General features: G+C 46.2%; 1 protein-coding gene across 1 annotated transcript in view; it reads left to right on the top strand.

Moving 5' to 3' along the window:
- The window catches only part of LOC135898558 (histone-lysine N-methyltransferase MECOM-like), a 224,991-nt gene that overhangs the window by 83,234 nt on the left and 125,419 nt on the right, over positions 1-16,338 (top strand). Inside the window, exon 3 of the mRNA XM_065427575.1 lies at positions 8,893-8,952. Within this exon, the coding sequence (XP_065283647.1) occupies positions 8,893-8,952 (60 nt within the window). The remainder of the gene's footprint in view (positions 1-8,892; positions 8,953-16,338) is intronic.

The following is a 16,338-nucleotide window of genomic DNA, read 5'->3' as shown; positions in this document are numbered from 1 at the left end:
CTACCTAGAAACAGAATAATACACAGGATAGTGTTTCGGGCGACCTGCAGAGGAAGTTGTGTGGAAGGGTAAGTTGAACCGTAAGCAACAGTGGCGTAAGTTATGAAGCAACGAGAAAGTACCAGAAGGGTCTGGAGGGAGGAAAAATGTGTGCAGTATCGGCGCGTTTTGTGTCCCTTTCTACACACTTGCTCCATATGTCTGTGCCGTAATAGCGTGCTGTCTAATGTTACACCAAGAAACCTAGTTTCATGCACGCACTGCAGCAATTCGTTATTCAGTTGTGAGGTGTGGCCGGATTGACGAGGCATATTTTTCGCATAAAAAAACATACAACTAGTTTAAGAGGTTTTTGGGAATTATATGTTTTCTGGAAGCAACAAGGAAATTCTTTGTAATGCTCCTTCTGCGGTTTCATACCATTGTTCTTGTTATTCAGGTGTAATAAATATGTTAAAACATCAACATATAATACGCAGTCCTGAGACAGGCATGATGCAAGAGCATTTACGAAGAGCAAGAGTAAGAACGGTCCCAGGATTGAACCCTGGGGGGGACACCAACATTTGCTGTCATGGTGTCGGACTATTTACCATTTATTTATTTATTTATTTATTTATGTATTTATTTATAGATACTACGATATTTTACAAAATCTTAGCAGGGTGGGAACATACAAGTTCATTCAGACAAACATACAGTTCAAGCAATGAGGACAGAATGCATGAAAAAAAGAGCAAATGAGCTATGTGCGGTTGAGTCATGAATGCAGGTGCGCCTGAAAACGGGATAAAGGATTTCGTGTAATGACTTCATCATTAAGTTTATTCCTATCAACTATTGTTCTTGTAAAATAAGAGTATTTGAAGCAGTTGTTCGGTGTTAACGGGGTTACTACCAGGGAGTGTTTATGACGAGTAGCATAACGAGTTAAAGGTGTTAAGATGTGCGAGGGATCAATATGGTAGTGGCCATTCATTAGCTGAAAAAAGAATTTTAATCTGGAAACATGATCTTGTTCTGTAAACGAAGGGAATCCACTACGTTTAAGGAGATCTGTTATAGAAGTTCGACGGTAAGAATTGTAGATAAATCCGACAGCTTTCTTTTGAATTATTTCTAATCTTGAATTTTTTTTTCTAGAGGCTCTAAGTGATTATTGCATATTTTAATGTATATATGCCACGAGGCGGACAGCTGGTGTGGATAATTTTAGCGACCGTCTGAGGGCGAACAATTTGCGAAGACAATTGGCCATTACAGTGTCAGTATGTTTTGACCAGAAAAGATTGTGAGATATGTGCACACCGAGATATTTATACTGAGATACTTCGGAGATATAAGTGTTCTGGGCAAAATAGTGGAAGAGGAGGGGCTTTTTCCTTAGTGTTATTTTCATAAAGACGTTTTTTTCATAGTTAATAGCCATTTGCCGTTGATGGCGCCGTGCAACTATTTTGCCAAAGTCACTATTTAGCCTGATTTGATCTTGGGATGAGTGAATTTCGTCATATAGTATACAGTCATCCGCGTAAAGTTTACCTTTTACAGATAAGTTATTGCCAATGTCATTTATATAAAGCAAGGATAAAAGAGGACCCAGCACGGATCCCTGGGTAACGCCAGAGGCAACAGGTAATGTGTTGGAGGAAGTCTGGTTTATTCTAACGAATTGGGAACGGTTGGTTAGGTACGCTTGTATCCATTTTAATTGCTTATCGTTTCTAAGTATAAAACTTAATTTTTAAAGTAATTTGCTGTGGGCTACTTTGTCGAATGCTTTAATGAAATCCATGAATACAGCGTCGGTTTTTATATTATTTATTGTGTTGGCAAAATCGTGAATTGTTTCTACTAACTGAGTTCTTGTGGAAAAGCTCCGCCGAAATCCGTGTTGAGCGTTTGTCAATACGCAATGCTCATCGAGGAAACCGATTACATGCTTATTAATGACATTGCATTAACTTCTATGTACTGTCGACGGTTAACCAAATAATTCTGAATCAAATTGCAAGAAATGTCTCGCATTCCTTAATCGTAAAACCATTTTATGAGCAGGGTATGGTACAGGGAGTCGGAAGCTTTGGTCAGGTTTATAAATATTCCCATTGTGAGCATGGTGTTTTCAATATTTATTGGCGTTTCCTCAGTGATGTTTCTTAATGCTAATTCAGTGGATCTGCCTTTTACATAGCCATTCTGTGAGTTGTTCAGAGTGTTGTGATTAGTAAAAATTTAATGCAGGCGCTTAAGTAGCAAGCTTTCCAGTACTTTTGATAATGGTGATAATAGTGCTATAGGGTGGTAATTTTCAGTTTCCAGTTGATCTCCTTTTTCTTGAACGCTGGTACAACTTTTGAAATCTTTAGAGGAGCGGGAAAAACTGCAGTTTCAAAGCTACTGCTGGTTACATCCACATAAGGGGAACATATAATATACAAGTCAATTAAGTTGACATTTCATCATATCCTAATGAAGCGGTGTACCTTAGAGACAGTACAGCATTAGCGACGTCTTAGTTTATAACTGGAGTAAGGAAAACATGAAGCTGACGGAGGGTGGACAATGGTGCGGGGATATCATTGCTCTGTTGTCTTGAAAGTGCGACAATGGATGCAAGATTTTAAATGACTACGTGCCTAATTTCTTAAATAGGGCTGAAGTATCCCTTATTGTATCTTTGTTTGTATTGATCGATGTTATATTATGCTGTGCTTTAGTCTTATTTAAGACTTCGATTATAACGTTATCATTATTCCCAGCCTTATGAATTTTTAAAGTATGTATTTATGGAGCTTTTCTATACATCTTTTGTAGCACACATAACGATTGTCGAGATTAGCATTATATGGTTGGCATCTTCCTTTTTTTGCGTATTGTTTTTAGGGTTAACTTAATTTAGAAGACCACTAATGAGCCATGCTTGTTCTTTGTTCTGAATTCAGAAAGTATTTTGGTAAATTAGCCAGTTTTGACATGTCGTTGTACCGTTTCAAAAAAATGCTAAATTTTTCTTAAGCTGCCTCACCTTCCTTAGTTATAGGTGCTCTGTGGACTTATTAATGATACTGATATTTTGAAGTGTAATAGTTACTTGTTCACAGTATTGGATTGTAGCTTTCGCCGTAACAGCCATAATAGGAGACTGATCGGATATATCATATGCTGTAGTACCGCTGGTAATTTCATTGAACTGGAATTTGGTTATGTTGGGATCTGAAATACTGCGTTTTGATTGTACTAGAAGAAAGGAAATCTAGGGGCTCAATTTTTGTTAACCACGACCATACAAAGCCAACAACCAATGAATCCATAGAAAACATAAGGTTAATTAGCTGTAGTTGAAATTGACATGTAGAAAATTAAGAGCAAAAGGGAAAATGAAAGTGGGCGGAAAGATAACTTGTCGCCGATGGGAGGTCGAACGCACAACCTCCGCGTTACGCGTCCGTTGTACCATTTGTGCTACGGCGACGGCCATCCGTCCGACTACTAGCGTGGGTGATTTGCGTGCACTGGGTCTAGCCCTGGGAGTGTTAGCCAATGCCACTCAGGGCCACGGCGGGCGGACGAAGAAAATATTTTTCTTTATTTGCCCGATGACATCAAGTAACCCGTAACCTTAGAAGCAGACACGTGGGTAATAAACCCACGTAAGCTACCTAATGGCATCGAGACTGCCAGATTCGAGACCCTTGCTATGAATGAACGAGAATAAGGGAAATCGAGGGGCTCGGGATCATACAAATCCAACAGGCAATGAAGCCAAGGAAAGCATCGGGTTAATTAGCTGTAGTTGAAATGTAAAAAAAAAAATTATGGGGAAAGGGAGAAATGAGAATCGCAACCAAGTGCTCGCGCGCCTCATACTAATCGCGCTTCCATTCTCTCTCTTTCTTTTTTCAACTTCGGAGGATTGGCTGCAAGCCACAAAGGAAAAAGAGTGAAATAAATGAACTTAACACAAAAGTGCAGCTCTGAATCGTGCAAGAACTGCAGCAATGCCTCTGAATGTTCTAGTTGTCCGGTGCAGATTGCTTCAGTGCGGCCTTCCTAAGAACCTTCGGAATGACTGCACGCACTCGAAGGCATCTCGAAGCAACTGTCGATCGTTTGCCTTCGTCGCAGGAGCCGAGAACATGCGGTGGTGGGGCACTGTTCTTCGCACGGAGCCCAATAATTTGTTCAGATGCGCGCAAGCGAAATACTTGGAAGCGGTGCGCATCTTTGTTTTCACGTACGCAGCTCTAGATTTGTCCTCGCCTTGTTCTATACGGCTGCTGCGATGAAGGCTGCCATCGGCCGGCCACCGAAGGCGCGAAAACCAGTCCAGGCCAGAGCGAGCGTCCGCCTCTCTTCGCTGACCACTGCGGAGCGGCGAAAGTGGGCCTGTGTCCGGCGCGTCCCGAAGCGATCGCTCCACGCCGCGTCTACGAGAAAGCGGACCACCGCCGACGCCTGGGGGCGCGAGAGGAGGATCTGGCCGACGCCCGCGCGCTGAGATTGAGACGAGGAGCTCGAGGAGAGCGTCGGACCGTTACGGGAAACGGCGCACCGTACGGAGGCGAACACACGCGGTGACTGGCGGGTGATTGCCTATATTGAAAAGGAAAGCTGTATTCGAAGAGAGTAGTGCCAAACGCGCAATTGTTCCCGAAGACCGCGGGGAGTATGAAATTTCGGTTTTGATACCTTTGCTTATTGCATACGCGGCTGCTTTTCACAATAATTGGCAACTGCTAGGCACCGGATCTGTTTATTCTCAACGTTACATTGTTCTCTCCAAGAAAACCGGGAAGAAGAATGGGCTGCCTGCTTGTCTACCATTGTCTCTCACATTCTCCGCTCTCCCGAAAATTGCAAAGGCAGTCGTGCCTCGCGCGACAGAAACCAATCAGAGAGGAGAGACGCTTGAATTGAAGTGGTTTTATGATTCGTAAGTTTCTCTTCTTTCACAGGCTTGGAAGAGTTAACGTAAGCCAATTCGTAGCAGTTGATTGAGGTGCCAACGTGAAAGACTGGCGAATCGTGAAGGATCCACGTGCACACAAGAGCTGCTCGCTGAGCGAAGCCTGCAGGCAGCCGACGCTCCAGATGCGTGTTTTGTATTAGACTAGCTCGTTCTACAGCTTTAATCTGGAACATCTGTGCAAGGACGTTTTCTGTGCGGAAAACGAAACGCTCCTTCCACCCCAACCCCCCAAAATTAACGCGACTTGAACGTCCCGCAGCTGGCTTCCTCCGTGCAGAACAAATTCGTGGCGCAGTGTGCTGCGATAAATGGCATGCAATGATACGTACAGTGGTCACATATATCGTCGCAACGCCAATGACGGTTAATGAGTAAGATTTCGGCTTTTCCGGCTGTTCTACTATGATAAATTCAATCCAAGTCCAATGTATATGCTAACGCCCTCACATGCGAAGAGGGTTACGCAACGACTCATTATGTACGCTTGTCGACCACACGGGATGCACGTGGGCGACTACGACGCTGCCCCACATACGAAGTGTGAGTCATCGTAGGGCATATCGCCCACGATGGCACACAGAAGGGCAAAGTCGCTCATGTTGAGGCGGCAATCGCTATAAGCCACATTTCCGGATTGTTTCAAAGATGAACATGAAACAGGAAATGCTAGTGGGCAAGTTGAAGTGAAGGTCTAGGTGCGTCCAAGTCAGGCGAATAAATGGTCACTATTAAAGAGTAATAAAACTTTCGTCTGCGTTCACGCTACAGGGCAGGTCAAGTACAAAAAAGGACTGATTTCGCCACTTAACTACGTCAGTGCTGCACGAGATAACGTGCTTGATGGGCACTTGGCGTAATTCATAGGCGCAGGCGCATTAGACGCGCCTACTCGCGTCTGTGTGTCGGCGTTGTTGTCTTATGGAGGCAGTGACAAGAGCTCTGCGAACACTGCACTCTCGGACGTGCCAAAAACTCGGACAAGCCAGGGTCCGAGTGCTCGTTCTTCCCTAGGGAGCGGGATGCATCGTTGGGCCGGGGCCGCGGACGATTCCGCGGCCATGCAGGCCGCCCTCGCCGGCCAGATGGTCGCGGGGTGTCGTCTTCCCGGCCGGCCGCGCGCAGCAGCGTCGCTGGCGAGCGCAACGCGGGAGCGAGCTTGTTCGTCGTCGTCGTCCCTGGGTGTGACGGGAGGCCTGCAGGCGTCCGCCAAGGCCGCCGGCGGCCAACTGGGGCAGATCGGCCGACGCCCGGGGAAGAGCCTTCACCTGGATAATTGGGCCGGGCGTGGCTTCCGCGTCCTCGCGAGGAAACACTTCCTCCAGGACCGCGCCTGCCTCGTCGTTGCTCGGCCAGCATGCCTCCCCCCCATCTCTCCTCCGCACGAGCGCACGGGCGCCCAGTGGAATGACCACAGCGGCGCGAAGCTCGATCGAAAGCAGCGAAGGGCCGGTTCCGCTCTTCGCGATGGATCGCTTACTTATCGCTACGCGACGTTCCGTGTCCCCGAGAACAGGGCCTGGTGGAAGCAGCGCGCACTACAATCGACACATTTCTTTCATTCCAAAGGGCTGCTGCTGGGTATAGGTGAACGAGAACATGTTATATAAACTCATGTGACCAGACATAGCCGCATCGCTGCAGCATATTAGTCTGCCCTGTAGGCGAGTATGTTAACTAGGCGCCGCACCGTAGTCAATTAACATAAAAACGTTTCTGGCAGCTCGACATTTTCACATTTCAGAGCCTAAAAAAGAAGGACGGCCTGTACCTAAAGCTACGCAAAATATTAGGGCTTATTACGCGACGTATAGCAGCGGCTGTTGCCATTTATAGTGCAGGCAAAAGACGCGGTCAATTTTCCCTCAAACGCAAGAAGAGTATTCTGAGGAAATTATGCAAAAGTATAATCTGGCAAAGGCAGTTACCAGAATCGGTGGATATCAAACGCTGAACGTCGCAACGCGTCGAATCGTCTTGTTTGACTACAAAGTCCAAACAGTTCTTTGCTCGTTTTGGGACATTATAATGACGTAAGAACTTGGGCGTTTTATCGTACTTTTCTGCGCCGAAATAAAGGAAAAGGCGTGGAGTTTCCGTCTCATTCAGCTTTCGTAGGGCCGCGTGGATTGTTAAATATACATCGAGTAGTGCAGCTTGGCTTCTTTATTTTTTCTTCCCTTTCTCCTCTGCGGACCGCGTGTGAGCATCTCGACGAGAGGGCTAGTGCGAGTATTCGGTGTACCGTCATTTAATCACGTTATTCCACTTGCGTGGACATGAGCCCAAATAACTAAGCCGCTCACTGTACTGATGGCAAGCGGCTCGATGTGGACAAAATGTAAGCAATGTGGGGCCATGGCAGCTCATTACAAGAGAGATAGAGAAAATAAACAACACGAACCAAGTAGCGTGCTCAGAGAACGGCTACACTCCACCCCTTACAGCGTCTACGCAGCAAAGATCAGATGAGAAAACAAAATACAACAGCCGAATGCTGCAGAGGCGAGAGGCAGTCACTGCTTGCGTGACTGCGCTGATGCGCGCCTGAACCGTCGCTGTTTGCACCCGGAAGAAGCCTCCCATTAGTGAAGCGTTTACTAGGGTCAACTGGACTGCATCGATCCGAAACATTGACGTGGCAACAGAGGGAGGAAAATCAAAAGTAACACAAGGTATTCAGTAACAAAGAGCGTTGCTAGAGGCTAAAAGAAGAAAGCATCACAAGAGCAAGCGTTCACATAAAAATGGAAGGGGAGTGGGGTATCGCAAAGAGGAAACAAATCTGCACGTTCTCTCGGGTGAGAACGATCGGAAATTAAACATGAGGAATGGAAACGTCGATACTCTGGCTCTGCGGCGAAACGCTGTACTGTGTGGGAAGTCTGTAGCAGTCGTGGGCAGTACGATGGGCAGCCAGGATGTTGCTGCACGAGGTACACACGAACAGATAAGATCGGTAAGGTACCGGGCAATATCGCAGCTCGATGACCATTGCTCGCAAGGCTGGATTATCCATGATGTGGACGCACGCAGGCCGACAGTAAATGGTTGGTACACATGATCGCAGCGCTGTTCCGATTGGGAATATCGAAATAAGAGAGAGAGCTAGAGGAATTTATTTATTTATTTATTTATTTATTTATTTATTTAGAATTTGAAATGTAGCAAACAAGCACACTATGTCGCCGACTTCTCCATAACTTTCAAGTGTTAAGTGAATGGAGCATGTTTACTGGTAAAGCAAAACATTTAGGCTATCCAGCACTTCGCAGCCAAGCACGGGGCAGTCACTTGCAGTTAAAAAAAGTACAGGAATGGTATGTATGACATTGCTCATAGTTTGAGATAAAGACTAGAAAATACAGATAGTCACTTTAAAAAGAAGCATAACAATTGGTCTAATAAGTACCGAAGAGCCAACGAAAATAGAACAAAATCTGCGCATTGTAAATTGTTTCACATTTCTCAACATTGCATTGGAATTCATACAGCCTTCAAAACAAAAAAAAAATTCTGCTTGACTTATGGGGACAAGCCAGCCATGAAAGAGGCTTTGTACAAGCAGCCTGGCCAGTTATCTGAAGTGACTGCTTACAGGTGAAAAGATGACCACTTTGAGTTTTGTGCTCCTGTGATAGAAGAAGCGGCGGACCTCACTGAAGACTATCTATAGCGAACTTTTCAAGTACCATCGATGCGCGATTGGGTACAGCCCGATTGGGTACAGCAGCAATTAACTCAAGCGTGCTCGAAAAGGGCATGCAGCCGCACTCGATCTGCACAGAACTCTATCCGACTGACTTGGTCATGCTCGAAAGTGGGCGCATGCTCTATTCGATGACGCAAATGTATTTACGAGTTTGATAGCGCAAGTGGCGAGATCATCGTGTTGATACGTGTCGTGCACCTTCCCTGTGCAGGAATACGACGCCTGGGGTTCGCTGGCCGGCGACAACGCACTGCTCTCTCTGCGCGCTCAGGTGGGTCCAAGGCTCAGCGATAAAGGCACGCGTTGCTATTAGCAGAATTTTGATTGGCAACATTTTCTTGTGTTTTTTTTTCTTTTTTAACGAAAGAAAAGTTGTTGGTCTCAAGGATAGATGCGGTAGCGTGTGTCCGTCCCAAAGAATCCTCTCTGAACTCAAATCTCGACGAAGATTTATTGAAACAGTCATTAGAACCTGCGCAACAATATTCTTAATATACGTTGGGCTTGCCAAGCATGAGGCCTGCGTTAAGCTGGAACTGTGTGCGCGTGGTGATCGTTCTGTCATTCTCTCCCTCTTCCCTTTCTTTCTATTCCGCCATAGAGTATCATATCCCTACAACTACAGGGAAATCTGGCGTTGCGATCGTTCAACTATCACGGGAATGATGGGAAGTACAGGCTACGGATTGGTATTATGTTGACTGGTGAACTAGACTACAGGTATTTTTAGCAGTTTTAGGTTTCGCTCCGAGCCTAATTGCTATAACCCGCAGTGGGACGATGCAATACAACGCTCTGTGCCTGTGTTTTGTTGCTCGAAGTGGCGATAGCGCGCTGGGCGAGCGGCTGGGCCGATGTTTGTGTCGAGGTGTGGTGTCGAAGCCCTGAGGAGAAGGCGATGGCATCGTAAACGGTCACAGAATGTGTTTTGACCATTTTGACCTTGGTTTGTTAAGTGTGTTAGGTTGGTGCCGTAGCGTTACGTGCTTTATGAAACTTTAAAAGAGCAAAAGGAAGGCGCTACTGATACAATACATAGAAAGTTATACTTCCAATGGCTTGACAATTAAATTTTGTTGAGGGCTTCATTACGCTTTCCTCATTTATGTGCTCATTGAAATGTGTGTTTTAGGACTTTGCAAACACAAACTTACTTGTGGTAGGAAAGGTTGCTGCTTCCTGGCTGTAGTCTGCTGTCGTAAGAGAAAATTGGTAAGAGCAAAGCCACGCCATAACAGCTGCTGGCGGACGATTCAGAAGCGCTACGTCAATATAAAATATAATGAATCATACTCGTATACGAGGTCACAAGAATCCTAGCTAGCACTGCAGCAGATGTGCTTAAATATACTTGAAGACGTTCAGCAATCGTGACAGCCGACGCAGCCTTTCGAAAGAGCGAGAGAGTTCGCAAGTGCCTGTCTGCCGTCTGCGAGAAAAGCATCGCGTTCGCAGCGAGCAGGCGTCGTAGCAGACGACACTTGTAGCATTCCTCTCAAAGGCGCGCAACACTTTCTCACAATACAAAATTTTTATTTCGATAAGTACTTGATGAGTATCTTTATATAAGCACATGCACGGAAGTTATTGGTTTTGTAAAAGTACATAAATAATTATTCTATGGCGCTAAATCGGGAACAGAATCGCACCAGAATGTATACCCTGGTGTGCCCTGATGGCTAACCGTGCTTCAATATCAAAGTCATACAAAGCTTATGTAATGTGTTGCCCATTATACAAAATACTGCTGAAATAAAATTAGATTTTAGACGCGATAATATTCGAGTATAGCTTCGTTTACTGCGCAGCAAGCAAACGCTGCTAGTCTAAAGATCGAAGTCAATCCGAAGCTTGTACTTCCCGTCATTCCCATGTAGGGTGAGGCAACCCTCGGGAGAGCCACCGTAGACACTATAGCGCCACATTTCCCTCTAGGGTATTTATTTAGAAACTCAATGTATTCCGCCTTTCCCTTAACCCCATGAAGTGTAGGATAGCAAAGCAGACGCTCGTTTGGTTGACCCCCCCTGCCTTTCCTCGCCTTGCCCTCTGTCTTTCTTGTTTCTAGGCGGGCTGTGAAAAATAACAAAGTTCTGACAATTGTGATTTCGAACCTTACCCGCCGTGGTTGTGCTTAGTGGCTGTGGTGTTGGGCTGCTAAGTACGAGGTCGCGCGATCGAACCCCACTCACGGCAGCAGCATTTCGAAGGGTGCAAAATGTGAAAACACCCGTGTACTTAGATTTACGTGCACGTTACAGAACCCCAGATGGTCAAAATATCCGGAGTCTCCCACTACGGCGCGCCTCATAATCAGATTGTGGTTTTGGCACGTAAAATCCCATTATTAAATTTTTTGTTATTCCAACTCTTATGGCGTGGCCAGCAGTGCATCTTTTCAGTACTTTCAGACGTATTAAGATAACGCATTTCTTCCGAACAAAGCTTTCAATAAAAGTTGTTGCTTTGTTGTTTGTTAACTATGGGAAGTTTGGCTACTGAACAGCTCGCTATGCCAAAATCGTAGCTACATAAAGACACATATTGAAAACGCTGCAAAATACATCAGGCACGTACCCATGATATTTCTCCGGGGGGGGGGGGGGGTACCTTTACTAGTACAAATGTGAATAATACCCACCATTCAGTATAAAGACGCGTAAACCTACGAAAGAGAAATGAAATAACGTGTATACAATATATCTCACAGGTACACCTGTGTGATACACCTGGACAAACAAGGAACAACATCAAACGGACTCGCGCAGGAAAGAAGCACAGGAAGAAACTGCTAACAACAAGTAAAAAAGCGAAAGCTTGAAATAAAGATTTCTAGTAGCGTTCCTCAAGTTAGCTCTTGAAGAATGGTAGAGAAATTTGCGGAATAATCACAGTTCTTTGGAACCCTCGTTTGAAGCTCTACAAAGTGCCAAAGCGACTCGTATTGTTATTTGGGAAGTTGCGTAACGATGCGTGGCCGCGAGTCCCGTAAAACCGCTTAGAACGCAGGACGCTGCTGCTCTAGACGTACTGTGCCCACCACGAAAGGTTAGAAAAACACCCACATAAGCACAGCAGAGAGGTGGCTATGTCAGACGGCTCGACTGATAAATGTAGAAGCGTCATTCAGAATACACAGAATCGTTCTCCACTTCCCGCTGCGTTTTCTCTACTTCCTTTTAAAATAAAAAGATCTTGATCCATAAATATTTTTTTCCAAACAATGGCTAAATTTGTTCATTTTCGCTTTTCCTTCCTGTTTGGCTGTTGCCTCGGCTCTTTCCCTTAGTAGATCACTGAATTTCTCCTCTCCCACGGAGACTCTTGTTTGCAGTTGCCAATTTTGCACGAAAAGTTCTGTACAGTTAGGGAAAAACGAGAGAAGGTAACGGGTGACATTGATATTTAACGATTATTGCAAGGTTTCATGATGGACGCTGTTTCGCATGATCTTATTTTCCACCTTATCTAGCCAATATCGCGGGTATATGGTTCCGAGGATCTTCCAGCATCGCGGCGAGCCGTTACTCGAGGAAATAATGAAGTAAAAGGAAAAGTTAAGCGCAACTGGCGTTTTCTCCGGCCGCAACTATTTCCATGAGCATACAGACCAGCTCCCTACGAACTAAATCCTCTTCCTGGTCCCTGGATCAGTCTAAACAAAGAAGGTTGAACTAACGAAGCAACAGCGATGCGCTTGAACGCATCCCGAATTCAATCGCGCGGGCACCGAATCGATGAGCAAATTGGACTTCACACCCCAGGAGATGCCCATAACTACCGCCATCTAAAAGGAGAAAAAAAGGCAGAAAAATGTTAACCGCCGAATAGCGGTCGAGTCTCCAGATTGATTTGGCGGCGCTTTAGGAACGTGTGTGAGCAGTGGTGGAGTGGGAACGGCGGCGAGGATGGGGAGACGGAGTATCCCGCTCAATTTCAGGGGGGACCCGGGCCCCCCCGGGCCCCCTCTTGGGTACGTGCATGCAATACATACATACATACATACATACATACATACATACATACATACATACATACATACATACATACATACATACATACATACATACATACATACATACATACATACGTACGTGTGTGTGTGTGTGTGTGTGTGTGTGTGTGTGTGTGTGTGTGTGTGTGTGTGTGTGTGTGTGTGTGTGTGTGTGTGTGTACAGTGAACGAGAAGAATAAGGGATTAACCGAGGGAGCCGATTTTTGTTCATCAAATCATCAGAAGCCCACAAACAGACACCAAGGACTACATAGGGGAAACATTTGTACTTTTAATTGTATGAAATAAATGATAAATAAAATTATGCGGTTTTAGGTGCCAAAACCACTTTCTGATTATAAGGCACGCCGGAGGCACGCCGAAATTTTGACCACCTGGCGTTCTTTAACGTGCACCTAAATCTAAGTACACGGGTGTTTTCGCATTTCGCCTCCATCGAAGTGCGGCCGCTGTGGCCGGGATTCGACCCCGCGACCTTGTGCTCAGCAGCCTAACCCCATAGCCCCTGAGCTACTACGGCGCGTAAATGATAAATTAATGGCAACGAAAGTGGATGGAAAAGCAACTTGCTGCAGATGGGGAACGAGACCACGTCTTCGTAATACGCGTGCGATGCTCCAACCAGTTGAGCATCGTTCATTACATAACGAGGCTCTCGAATCCAGCAACATTGGTGCCTTCAGGTAGCATGTGTGGGTTTATTGACCACTTGACTTCACCCAAAAAGATCACGTACTCGTGCCGCCTGCGGCAGAAAATATGTTATCCACCGCCAAGGTTTGTGAGTGGTGGCGCTGGCTAACACTCCCAAGGTTAGTTCTGTAGGAGCAAAACATAAATACCCAATAAAGAAGATGGGAAAATGGCGCCGCGGTAGATCAGTCAGTCAGAGTATCACATGATAGGTTTCATTTCTTACATTTTCTTGAAGGGCGGCTTAAGGTCTTCAGCATTCCTCTTCCTCCTCCTCAGTTGACTGGCAGAACCTGCGGAAGAAACGTGATTGGCGATACCCGTGAACCACTGTGCTCAGTGGTCGAAAGACCACCTTATGGGGCTGGTGATACAGTAGGTGTCGCGACACTGCATCACTCTAAAGTCATCCTTGTTGAGAGAGCTTGTGGACAGAGACCGTCCTTTCGCCTTGGTGATATCAGACATTGTGACGCAGTGACACGATGGTTGTGCAACAGCTTCAAAAAAACGGTGGACGACAGGAGCAAGATCATCGCTTACGAGACAACAACGAGACAGAAAGCACGGCCTGTATAGCCAGCACGGCCGCTGCTGAAACTCAATTGCCCGTCGAACACTGATCAGCCGCAAAACCCTCTGTATGCTTTAATCACGTGATCAGCAGAGCGGCCGAGCGCGGCGGAAGGTATGCAGAAGCGGCCACGTCTTCTCCATCGTCGTCGTTATTCCGTGCACCGGCTACCAACATTATTCTGTGAAAGTCAAATTATCCGTCTTAGTATACATGCACTCGTTGTGCTCAGCCAATGCACCCACCCTCTGAGCACATTATCCCAGTTTTTCATGGATGTATTTCAGAAAGACGACACGACGGAGCCACTGTACACTCTCCGTAATCGTGGTTCAGTAGACGTTGTATTCAAGTAGCTGTTGCCCTTCATTTATAGAGGGGTTGGTGCATGCTGAATGGAGGGAGTAGCGAACAAAAAGGGAGAGAGAAAACGGTGCTCGCCCAACGTTGACGCGGCAGAATGATCGGCGCGCTCAAACTTCCCATGCACATGCTGTACTATAGCATCCCCAACAATTCTCTCTCAGACTATACTACTATAGCACAATCCTATACGACCGCTTGTGACAAATTAAAGGATGAACGCTACTGCGTGGCGCACGTTAAACATTATTCATTTTTCAGTCCACTTTCCCCTTCCACAGTACAGGGTATAGCACGAGCTCATCCTGGAGAACTTTCCAGCTTTTCTCTTATCGATGCCTCGCTCCTCCTATCTCTGTCTCTCGACCTATTCGGAATGAAGCTTCCCAGAGCACGTAGGTGTTTGCCTTCGCGGGCCTTTCGCTTTCACCCGCGCGCTTCACCTGACCGTTGTCGTATTCCAAAGCCCCCCACGAAGGCTACAGAGCACAATGCAGCGGCCTCAGTGCCCACCGGCAAAAGAACAAGGCGGTTCGTTCGCCTTCACCTGCTGTCTCGTACCATGGAGTCTAGATAAAACAGCGATAAAACAGTCGCATCCAACTCCTACCATTAGAACAACTCCAACGATTAGCACGCACCAATTACCTCCTCCGCGCTGCCTCCATGTCCACCAACACAGTTGAAGATAAGAGCAAGGTTACCAGAGAATGTCTTAAGTGGCGCCGGGAATAGCCTGAATCACGTATTTCAAGGACGGGAAAAACAGCAGACCCCCAAAACTCACTTGAGTAAACTACATATTGAACGAACACCTGACAAGGTTTCGCAATAGAAAGAGTATCACTAAGAAACGAAGCGTAAGAACACGCGACTCCCTGCTTGAGCAGAGTTAACGAAACAAAATTGGCATGAGACGATGGCACGTACACCGTGCTTCATCGCATGTACAAGGTGCAATCGGGAGAACGTGTCCTTCCACCAAATCACGCATTCTAGAAATGAAGTTTTCGGGGTTCTTATCGGCATTAAGAGGAACTAGAAATTGAGATTTCGCCCACCTGTGAGTGTGTTGGCATGTACGTGTGCGTATGTGCGCGTGTATGTGTGCTTGAAGTAGCTGTCTTTGTCTTTGCCGCCTACAACAACAACAACAACAGCAACGACGATGATGACGATGACGAATGGAAATGTTAGGTTGAAAATGTTTGGTATGGTACGTTCTAAGGGCCACATCATTCGGCAGATTACAGCATTTAGTGCGTTTTTTAACCCGAGATTGGAGAAGTGGCACACATCTGAATTCACTCACCATCGCTTGCATTCCCTCGATCCCTCTATCTGCGGCTGTTACCAGGTCTTCGGCGAAATGAGGAAACAGTGCTGTGCCGCTTACGTTTGGGAGTCGCATTCACAAATGCTTATGCATTTCTGATTGGAATGGCTGATAGCGCCGAGTGCAATGCCTGCGGTGTCGAGGAAACCATAGAACACCTACTGTGCTACTGCCCATCTTATGAAAACGAAAGGCAAGACCTCTGCACAGCTCTCAATCAGCTAGATGGGAAGCCGTTCACCTTGAAGAAGATCCTGGGACCATGGCCTCGCATATCGCAGCTACAAAAGGCCACAAAAGCGCTGCTGCGATATTTGAAAGCGACCGGATTGAATGAGCGCCTGTGATTTGGACTGAGTGACCGACTGATATCTCCAGTGGGCTTTCTCTTCCTTTCATCTTTCCGTCCCCCTTTCCCTTTCCCCAGTGTAGGGTAGCCAACCGGGCTCAGTCCTGGTTAACCTCCCTGCCTTTCTTTTATCATTTTCTCTCTCTCTCTTAACCCGAGATGACCAAGCAGTACTCAGCCGAATGTATGAGACGGCTCACACTTCGCTGCGATGAGTCGTTTTTCTTTCTACGTACATCGCATGCAGTGCGCTGCCCCTGTTAATGATGAATCCTTATCAACTAGCTCCGATGTCGGCACTGCTAAATGATGTTTTGTAAAGAACAT

This window comes from Dermacentor albipictus, chromosome 2 (genome assembly GCF_038994185.2).
Source record: "Dermacentor albipictus isolate Rhodes 1998 colony chromosome 2, USDA_Dalb.pri_finalv2, whole genome shotgun sequence".
In the NCBI taxonomy this organism is placed as follows: Eukaryota; Metazoa; Arthropoda; class Arachnida; order Ixodida; family Ixodidae; genus Dermacentor; species Dermacentor albipictus.
This window is presented reverse-complemented; position numbering and strand designations above follow the sequence as displayed.